At 52.1% G+C, this 10,368-nt stretch overlaps 2 protein-coding genes across 2 annotated transcripts; both read right to left on the reverse strand.

The window, feature by feature from the left end:
- Positions 1–1,060: 1,060 nt before the first annotated feature.
- Positions 1,061–2,804, reverse strand: LOC123159126 (DIMBOA UDP-glucosyltransferase BX8-like). Its single transcript, XM_044576951.1, has 2 exons — positions 2,167–2,804; positions 1,061–2,049 (listed from the first exon to the last, which is right to left on the reverse strand). Exons 1-2 carry the CDS (start codon positions 2,645–2,647, stop codon positions 1,160–1,162), a joined length of 1,371 nt encoding a protein of 456 aa, XP_044432886.1. The 5' UTR covers positions 2,648–2,804; the 3' UTR covers positions 1,061–1,159.
- A 6,556-nt stretch (positions 2,805–9,360) lies between these two features.
- On the reverse strand, positions 9,361–10,031 carry LOC123161173 (histone H3.2). Its single transcript, XM_044579022.1, has one exon. The coding sequence runs from the start codon at positions 9,941–9,943 to the stop codon at positions 9,533–9,535; it is 411 nt and encodes a 136-aa protein (XP_044434957.1). The 5' UTR covers positions 9,944–10,031; the 3' UTR covers positions 9,361–9,532.
- Positions 10,032–10,368: the final 337 nt, after the last annotated feature.

Below are 10,368 nucleotides of genomic sequence, written 5' to 3' on the forward strand. Positions count from 1 at the left end.
TGAAATCACTGAGATGACAGCATGAGAGAAAGCAAATCGATATAAGGTGACAACATTATCAGATAGATATATGGAATTCAAATTCAGAAAGAAGAACAGGCGAGCTTGTCCGCTCTATCGCTGCTCTCACGACAACACACATTAAGTGGACGCACTAACACCGAGGATGTCGCTGCAAAATGAAGCTCGCTCCCTCGGGCCGTCCTGCGACAGGGCGTGCGTCTATCGGCCGCATCATCCTCGTAGGCCGGGAGGTGTGGCGTAGTCGCATGGGACGGACGAGAGTAAATTGCAAAAACCACCACAATTGGGTCGAAGTTTTCAATGCTTTAGAAAAAATCCACCGAAAAACATGCATTTTGGTGGGTGTTTGATGACATTTGCACAATTGTGATGGTTTTTTCGCAATTTACTCAACGAACGATGAGAGACCGAAGCACACCAGTGACATAGTCACAAGCGGATCTTTGTAGAATAAACCGATGCCATAGAAAATCCAAAAATGAAGGGATGCAAAAATTGCGCGAAAGTGGAGGACTTCAAGATCAGAACTACCGACGGAGTGAAATTATTTTTTTTGTTAAGGATGAATGGAGTCAACCATACAATCACCTTTAGACTTCATCGATGCGCCCGCCCCTCGATCTGTCGCTCCGGGATATACCCTGTGATTGCTGGAACCGACGACCACAACAAAAAAATTGCTGGAACCTGCAGACCGATTTTGTTGCAACGTTGATGCAGAGCGGCGACAGCGAGCTGCAACACTTTTTTGTTGCAAGGCGGAGACGACGTGCTGGCACCGGGGCAAGATGACAAGCTGCAACCACGTCCTCTGGTTTTTTGGCTGCAAGCGCGGCCGCTCGGGAGCAAGAGCGGCGAGGGGCAGAGATCCGGTGAGCTTCGACGCCGGTCATGTCGCTCGTCCGTGGCGCTCTCGTCCATGTGCGCGTTCGCGCAACTTCAGGGGCAAAAGAAAACAGAAACGGTGCGGTGGGGACAAAAGGGGCCCCGATGCGACGGAACGCGTCGAATGCGTGGGGTGCGAATGAGCCCAAAGTTTGCGCTGGAAAACAGGATTCCTTTATTCCACATGAGAGAAACCAAATCGATGTAAGATGACAACAACATCATCATCAGACAGACATGGAATTCAAATTCAGAACGACTTGATGAGCGCGACCAAATCGCTGAGGTGCGTGTGGGACGATCCAAGCTCGTTGATGCCATCCTCCGCGGCCATCTTCAGCCCCTTCATCCTCTCCCTGATCTCCCGCCCCTCTCCGCTCTCCATCATCCTCCCAATGGCGGCCTTGATACTCCCTCTCTCCAGCCGGTGCGTGCCGTCGACCTCCACGCCCACCTTCCATACGTCGGCCACGTACCTGGCGTTGCCGTACTGGTCGCCGTGCAGCGGGTGGCAGATCATCGGCACGCCCTCCGAGATCGCCTCCACCGTCGAGTTCCAGCCGCTGTGCGTGAAGAAGGCGCCCACCGCCGGGTGCGCCAGCACCTCCTCCTGCGGCGCCCAGCTCACGATCTTGCCGCGCCCGCGCAGCTCCTCCCCGAGCCCGTCGGGCAGCTCGCCGGACTCGAACCCGCGGATGAGCTTGGGCCGGACGACCCACACGAACGGCCGCTTGCTCAGGGCCAGCCCCCACGCCAGCTCCACGAACTCGTGCGGGTCCATGGCGGCCAGGCTCCCGAAGCTCACGTAGAGCACGCTGCCGGGCTCCTGCGTGTCGAGCCAGCCGAGGCATCCGCGGTCTGCCTGCGTCTCGCCCAGGCTGGTGGACTTGGCCGACGGCGCCAGTTTGTGGAGAGGGGCGACGGCGAACACCGGGACCGACAGGTCCTCGCGGATCTGCTCCAGGTTGGCGGCCTCGATGGCGCCCAGGGTGTTGATTATGAGGCCCGAGGACTGCCGCGCCCCGGCGACGGTGTGCCGGAGCAGCTCGGCGAAGTCCTCGAGGCGGCTCGTGTCGTGCCGCAGCAGATCCTTCACAAGGTACGGCGGCAGCTCCTCCACTGGGTCGTCCTTGCGCGCGTCTGCACAGATCCAGATCGAGCAAATGGTCTCAGCTTGACCGGTAATGAATCCAAGAATTTGTTTGCTGGTCTAAAAACACGGCGAATAAATGAAGGGAAATTAAGCGAATGCATCACCTTGCACGGGCAAATAGGCCTTGTCAATCAAGGTCTGGTACGCCATGTAGACCCGGAAGATGGCGGCGCTGGCGGTCATGATGCCGAGCGCCGGCACGCCGAGCTCCCTGGCCACGGCCTGCGCCGAGTACCACACGACGTCGGTGATGACGCAGAGGACGCCGCCGTCCTCCGCCGCCTCCTCGGCTAGCAGCGCGGCCAGCCGGTCCCTGAACGGGGCCTCGGAGGCGTCGTTCATGGCCATGCCCATCCTGGCGATGTCCTCGGACGCCACCAGCTCCGGGGGCACCTCCACGGGCAGGGACACGAAGCGGTAGTCCGCGGGGTAGTCGGCCGGGTCCGGCACCCGCTGCTCGGTGTGGAACACGGTGACCGCGAGGCCGCGGGCGTGCAGCGCGCCCGCGAGGCGGAGCACCGGGTTGAAGTGGCCGAGGAACGGGAACGGGAAGAACACCACGCGGCGGCGGCCGGCTCCGGCCATGGCTGCCGTCGACGCCGTCTCTAGCTCTCTCGACGTGCAGCGGGCGGAAGGCTTGTTCTGAGACTGATGAAACAGCCAGAAATGGAGGAGAGGACTTTATTATCGCTCGCGGGGAGTGCGGACGCGCGACGAGACCACGCGAGCTGGCGTTGTCGGCTGGTCAGGCTGCGTGGGCCGTGGGGGGCTACCCTATCTATCACCATGTGGCCTATCATCATGGGGCAGCATGATCATTGGGTCACAGAATCTCACGCTTGCCACGGGATGAATTAAGATGATTATCTGATGAATCTCTCAAGGAATTACGAAGAACATCTGAAGTAAAAAATATACATCCAGGTCCGTAGACTACCTAGCGATGACTACAAGCACTGAAGCGAGCCGAAGACGCGTCGCCGTCATCGCCCCTTCTTGATCGGAGCCGGACAAACCTTGATGTAGTAGATAGTCGGGAATTCATCGTGCTAAGGGCAACCGTTACCGATGAAAAAAGCGTAGATTAGAAGAATCTAACCTGTAAGGGCATGTCCATTACCGTCCCACAAACCTCCCGCGATCGTCGGGACCGCGGAAGCCATCCAACACGGGACTGTATCGGTCTGCGTCGCTGTCCAGACATCATTTCTTTCGCAAACCGGAGACAAAACGTTGAGGGGCTTTGTGGGAGTCCAGACACGAGAAACGTCGCTATCTACCCCTTGCCCACCCAAAAGAAAGGCAGGCCCGTGCTTTTGTAGCATCACACACTGTTTCCCGCACCAAAATCCTTCACTTTTCTTATTCCATTCCCCGCTGCTATCCGCCCACTTCCCGCTCTTTTCTCCCACCCTCTTCTTCCTTCCGCCGCCGACGCATGGAACTGATGGAGATGGAGCCGGCGGTGGTGCTGGAGGATCTGAGCATCACGCTCGCCCGAAAGATCATCTCCGCGACAAACATGGGAGAACGACATCCAAACCTAGTCTGTATTTGTCCGTTTGTGAATTTACATTCAAATGCACGCCAACGGATATTGAAGGAAATCTACGGGCTACCGTTGAAGATGCCCTGAACACACACGCCCGCCAACAAAGTCAGTGTCATGCAACGGGTGTGGACGTACGTGTGACACGACTTGTTGAATGGGGCGTATACTCCATATCGTTGCAAGGAGTACCACACACGCCTGCATGCCATCCTTTTTCTTAATATATATTCTAGTGACCCCGCAAAAAGAAAACATTCTAGTAGCAATATTGAAGCGTGGATCGTCACGACTGACGACGCCATACAGGAGTGGACAGATAAGATCTCGATCGGTGACGTGGTCCAGAGCCAGCGACAGAGCCCATGATTTTTAGAAAAAGAATTAAAAAAATCAGGAATTCCTGCGTCTTAGGAACCACCCAGAAGAATCAGGGCAGGGGGTACGTGTCCAGTACAACAACACACAGGACCCCCAAAACAAAAACAAATTGCACTCGGGCCCTCCGGACCCTGCACGCCGGAACTCGCCGTGCTGTAAAGCAGCAGCCTGAAAACGAAACCACGATCCATGGTCCATGGAAGCGACATCACAATGAACCTTTTTAGAGCAACTCCAATTGCGCAACCCATTTTACTCGTGGGCGTTTGATTGGGTTGTCGTGGATAAAAAAGTCGGTCCAACGCGTGAATTTAAACGGGTGCGCGTCCGTTTTTTATCCGCCTGCCGATCCGTTTCCGGTTCATTTTTAAGCCGGATTTGCGTTGGAGCGGACATGAGACGGACGCGCGCGCGCTCGCCTTCTCCTCTCCCCTGGTCGATGGCAGCCTTCATCATTTTCCTCCATTTCCCCCAAAAAAACCTTCCGCCCGCGCGCGCTCCTGCCACCCGCCATGAACGATGACCTCGACGCCGTCGTCGGCCTCGCCTCCCTCGCCTCGTCCGGCATGACGACCGCCCCATCCGGCAAAGGCAAGCCTCGCGCCCCCCGCAAGACCGCCGGCGCGCCCAAGCCGAAGAAGAGGCTGACGCCCGAACAGTCGGCAAGGGAGTCGGCGAAGAGGAAGGACCGGAGGCACACGGCGGGCGCGAGGGACGAAGCCATCGCAACGGTCGCCGCCGCCGCGCAGCAAGAGGTCACCAACGCCCTCGTCGCGGCGACAACGTGGGAGGCGCTATATATGCTAGGGTTAAACCCTAGCCAGCACGGCCTCGCCAACGCCGCCGTGGCCATGGCCCCACGCGGCGGCGACGCAGCCGATACCCGGCTTCCACGTCTACCCGCAGGCCTTCTGCCTCTTCGGGGAGTGCTCGTCTGAGGTGAGCGTGGTGGCACCTTCCATGCCCGCGCCCGCGCCCATCGACCTCAACGCCACACTGGTGGCCGGTGCTCGTCATCCGGAGGCGCGAGGAAACGCGCGCAACACATGCCAGTCGACGTGCTGTCGGGCGCGCACAACCTATTCGACTGAATGCCGGCCTCCGGCGACGACGACTACATGCAGAACATCATCTTCGAGGGTGGTGCGCCGGCCGCTGGCGGTGGCTCCGGGGCTGGCTACGATCCGACGAGACACAAAGCCAGGACAACCAAGGGTCGTTCACGACGTCCACCTTTGATCAAGATCAGGTGGCCTTCATGCATGATCAGGTCGGCCTGGACCTGGACGGCTTCCCCCTCGACCACGACTTTTCAGAGGACTACGGGCAAGAGGAAGAGGATGAGTGCGACATCGAATGGGGGGTCCTTTGTTCGAGGACGAGCTCGCCAACCAAACCGGCGGGGCGAAGCCGAAGCGCAAGAGCAAGCGGACCAAGGCATACATGGCGGTGGAGGACAAACTCCTTTGTGAGTGTTGGAGGGACATGGGCAAGACCCCAAGACCGGCGCCAAACAAAAGGCATCAACCTTTTGGATTCGTGTCCACTGGGAGTTCCATGAGGGCATGATCAATGGCCGCGAGCCTTTTTTAAAATTACGTGCGGACATTAAATGGGTCGGCGCATTGTGCGGACTGCCGATTCAAATCTCAAAAGGGGCGGACGCCGAGCGGGCGACCGACTCAAACGGATAAAAGGCGGACAAAAGCGCCGTCCGTTTGAGTCGCCCCATTGGAATTGCTCTTACAACCCAGTGGTAAAAAAAATCTCCTGACAAAATGATACCAGAAACATGGTCTGAAATTTGTGAATTTTACAGTTCAGAGAAAATATGGATTGTTTGCTTGAGTTCCAGGCCAACTTCCCTCGCCTGATGTTTTCAGCGGCTCTCTGGACACGATGGACAGTCGACCAGACACTTCCTTTAGTTATCAGTCAGATCTCAGTGACAATACAGGTAGCTGGGGGTACTACAAATGGTGGTTAGTATAGCTTGAAATGACCAAAATAATTGGGGAATTTGGTGAGCTCCATGATTATGTATGGCACCTGCTCAACTAATTTGCAGGACTTGTACAGCATTGGGCCTTACAACTTCATGTTGTTCAGCATGGCGCCGATCGTGTGCTACCTGAATTTTCCGCTGGAGCTTCCACATAGCAGGAGTGATCTTGATAAGTGACTAGTTATAGTAACGCCGTCGTCAAGTGCTACTATATACTGCTGAACAACAGCTTGGCCGAGGATAGGTGGGCGCTGCAGGATGCGTCGACCATGCGTCGAACATTGTGGCACCAAATCGCGCATTCTTTCAGTTAACAGCTGTGTAGAATGATGCAGAAAATCATAATAATAGCCTTAAAGTGTGTCCTGTTATATGCTCCTACTTGTTTCTCTTATAATGTACCACCACATGTTGTAAACTTGCTAGATTATATGGATAGTACTGATAGGATCAGACAAAAAAAGATTGTAGCCTCTACTGTAACTGTCAGCTGCAAATTTCTGAGGCACAAGAACCATCACGAAGACATGAACAATCACAGCCAGAAAACCTACAGCACAAGAATCATTTCCAAGATGATATCATTAACCAAACATAACGTCCAAGCACAGAACTTAATTAACGAGATCTGAGAAATGGAGATAAAGTATGATCACATCCGTTGCAAATTTTGAACTAGCTAGCAGACGACACATAATTCGGAATCACATCACATGTCGCCACTTCACCTTCAGCCATCCACATCAACGAGCCCAGCCGAGTTCAGAATCACATCAAACAGAGCCGAAAGCCCAAATAAATTCACCAAATGCCTGTAGAAACATGGTCTGAAAACATGACACTACGAACATGGTCTGAACTTTGTGAATTTTTCAGTCCAGACAAAGATGGATTGTTTGCTGTACACGAGACTGTCAAATTCACCTGATGCTGACATGATGTCTTAATCAGTTTTTTGTACAAGATAGACTGTCAGGGAAACTCTTCCTTCAGTTGCCAGACACATGTAGGGGACATCACAGGTAACTGGGGGTAGTAAGTACAAATGATGGTTACTATTATAACTTGAAATGACCAAAATAATTGACGAATTTGGCGAACTCCATGATGTATGGCATCTGCTCAACTATTTGCAGAACTTGCACAGCATTGGGCTCGCAACTTCATGGCTTCTTGGTGTTCGACATGGCGACAGTCGGATTTGTAGCTAATTTGTTGGTGAATAGTGCAGAATCCATGGTTATTTGCTGCTAAAATCTTTTTTTTTCTATGGTTTGGCCCTCCCTAACCTGTTTTAACAGCTCTCTGCCCCCTTGATTCGGTTTTTCTGGCTCCGCTACTGATTATGGTTGTGTGACAAGTTAAAATAGTGTGGCTGTCTACTACGTACGTTAAACTGCTGATAACTTGGCCGACGATGGGTGGACGCTGCAGGATGCATCGATCGTGTTGGTCAACAAAAATTCCGTTATGCTTGAGATGTTCAGGCATCCAGAAGCTCATGGTAAGCTCTCTCTCGAATCATTTCTGCCATCCAGTGAGTACATTAGTCGTTTCGGCTCGTTGCCATATCTGAAAATACAAGTGTCAAGTTCTACTGAAACTGGTTGGGTGATGATTTCAGGGCTGAAGTATGGCACCAAGGCTTGCTCCGGATAGGGAATTTATCCGGTGCACCCACACTTGTGGTGCTACCGGTGCACCGGATGTCAATGTAGGTTGTCACAAAATTTGAAGTGAAAATTCGCAACATAACTCGAAAAACAAAAATGACAAATTCAGCATTGGATAGTACATACCATAACTTGGGCTTTAGATTTGGCCCATTATCACACTGATGCCAAATTTATCATTTTTGTATCTCAAAAAATATTTTAAATTTTTATATAAAATTTTGTGACATCATACATTGATGTTGCTTTAACGGGCTAGATTTTTTTCCCAGATTTTTTAAAATATTTTATGGCATCCGGTGCACCGGTAGCACCACAAGTACGGGTGCACCGGATACATTCCCACCTTGCAAGTACCAGAAGGATTTTCAGCGACGTGCACAGCACAGTGCAGGAGGTTTTTGAAGCGGCGTGCACAAGTTTAGTCAGAGATAGTGTTGCCGACACCAAGTTACACATTCTTTCAGTTAATAGCTGTGTACAATAATGCAGAAAATAATAACCTTAGAGTAAGTTTGTCCTTTTATTTATATACTCGTTTCACTTATAATGTACCGCTGCATGCTGTAAACTTGTTAGATTAAATGGATAGTACTGAAATGATCAGACAAAAATTCTAGTATCTACTATAGTTGTCAACTGCAAGTTTCTGAACCATCATGAAGATATGAACATAGCATCCAAGAACAGAACATAGCATGCAAGTTTCTGAACCATCACAACCAAAAACAAAATACAGCTCAAGAATCATTCCCAGATGATATCATTAACCAAACATAGCATCCAAGAACAGAACTTCATTAACAATGGCTGAGAAATAGAGATGAAGTAGACCACTTCTATTGCAAAATTCCAACTAGCAGATGACGCATAAGTCAGAATCACATCACATGTCTCCACTTCACCTTCAACTAATCCATATCAACCAACCCAACCATGGTTCAGAATCACAATAAACAGAGCCGGAAGCCCAAATGAGTCAACCGAATCCCTGTACAAACGTGCAAGAAAACTGAACCACAGAGCGACCAAAGAAAAATAACAGAGCACCCAAGCAAAATCAAGAAGCCCATGAATAGTTATACACTTGTTTCTCTTATACTGTACCACTGCAAACTTGTTTGATCAAATGGATAGTACTGAAAGGATCAGACGAAAAATGTACTCTCTACTGTAATTATCAACTGCAAGTTTCTGATCTACAAGAACCATCGTGAAGACATGAACATTCACAACCAGAAAACCTGCAACACAAGAATCATTTCCAAGATGATATCATTAACCAAACATAACATCCAAGCACAGAACTTAATTAACAAGATCTGAGAAATGGAGATAAAGTAGGATCACGCCCATTGCAAATTTTGAACTAGCTAGCAGACGACACATAATTCAGAATCACATCACCTGCCGTGACTTCACCTTCAGCTATCAACTAACAAGTACCCAACCATAGTTCAGAATCACATCAGACAGAGGCTAAAACTGAAATGAGTTAACCAAGTGCATGTACAAACGTACAAAGAAACTGAATCACACGGCGACCAAAGAAAAATAACAGAGTGCCCCAGCAAAATCAAGAAGCCCGTGGGACACAGCATATCTTCTAATTCAATCACTGCAACAACTGGTAGGTGTGACAAGAACCACGGAGCAATTTACAAGCAAAATTAAATTCATTCGAGCATCAGATCGATAATACTGAACTTTCCATTGCCATTTCATTCGAGCATCACGATGTATGGGACCAGAGGAAAAATCATATAAACACCGACAAACAGAAGCACCCGACAGGCACACACACATCCAGATCACATGACAAGAACAGCTACTACCCAGCATCACCGGCGACCACGACGAACCTAGGCGCGCTCCCCGCGGATGCGGCGGGCGAGCTGGATGTCCTTGGGCATGATGGTGACGCGCTTGGCGTGGATGGCGCACAGGTTGGTGTCCTCGAAGAGCCCGACGAGGTACGCCTCGGCGGCCTCCTGCAGGGCGGAGACGGCGGAGGACTGGAAGCGGAGGTCGGTCTTGAAGTCCTGCGCGATCTCCCGGACGAGGCGCTGGAAGGGGAGCTTGCGGATGAGCAGCTCCGTGCTCTTCTGGTACTTGCGGATCTCCCGGAGCGCGACGGTGCCGGGGCGGAAACGGTGGGGCTTCTTGACGCCGCCGGTGGCCGGGGCTGACTTGCGCGCCGCCTTGGTGGCCAGCTGCTTCCGCGGCGCCTTGCCGCCGGTGGACTTGCGCGCCGTCTGCTTGGTGCGGGCCATTGGGATGGAGGGGCTGGGGATCTGGCTGCTGCTGCGCTGTGGTGATCGGAGATTGGGATTTCACTTGGCGGTGGTGGATTTGGTGGAGGGATGGAGGTGGGTTTTAAAGGGGATCGAGGATTTGGGTTTGGTGCTTCGCGCCGTCGCGCGCGGTAATTTGGGGCTCCGGATTTCGGCCAGGCGGGCTGGGCGGAGGAGGGTGGAATCTGCCCCGTTGGATCGAAGCCAAATGGAGGGTGGCGATTTGGGTTTTGTGGCGTCACGCGGATCGCGATCCGTGTGCTCTATGGGCGATGCCGTGGACTGGTGGATGAGCTCTCTTCTATCTTTTTCTTTGAAATCGGATGAGTTATTTTTTGGCACACTGGTGAACGAGTTTTCTTTTCTGGCATTTCAAATGTACTGCTGCTAGCAATATACTACTA

This window comes from Triticum aestivum, chromosome 7B (genome assembly GCF_018294505.1).
Source record: "Triticum aestivum cultivar Chinese Spring chromosome 7B, IWGSC CS RefSeq v2.1, whole genome shotgun sequence".
NCBI lineage: Eukaryota > Viridiplantae > Streptophyta > Magnoliopsida > Poales > Poaceae > Triticum > Triticum aestivum.

Coding starts and splice junctions, on each gene's coding strand:
- LOC123159126 (XM_044576951.1), bottom strand. CDS start 2,647: ATGGCCGGAGCCGGCCGCCGCCGCGTGGTGTTCTTCCCGTTCCCGTTC. Junction 2,050..2,166: donor GGCCTATTTGCCCGTGCAAG/GTGATGCATTCG, acceptor GGATCTGTGCAG/ACGCGCGCAAGGACGACCCA.
- LOC123161173 (XM_044579022.1), bottom strand. CDS start 9,943: ATGGCCCGCACCAAGCAGACGGCGCGCAAGTCCACCGGCGGCAAGGCG.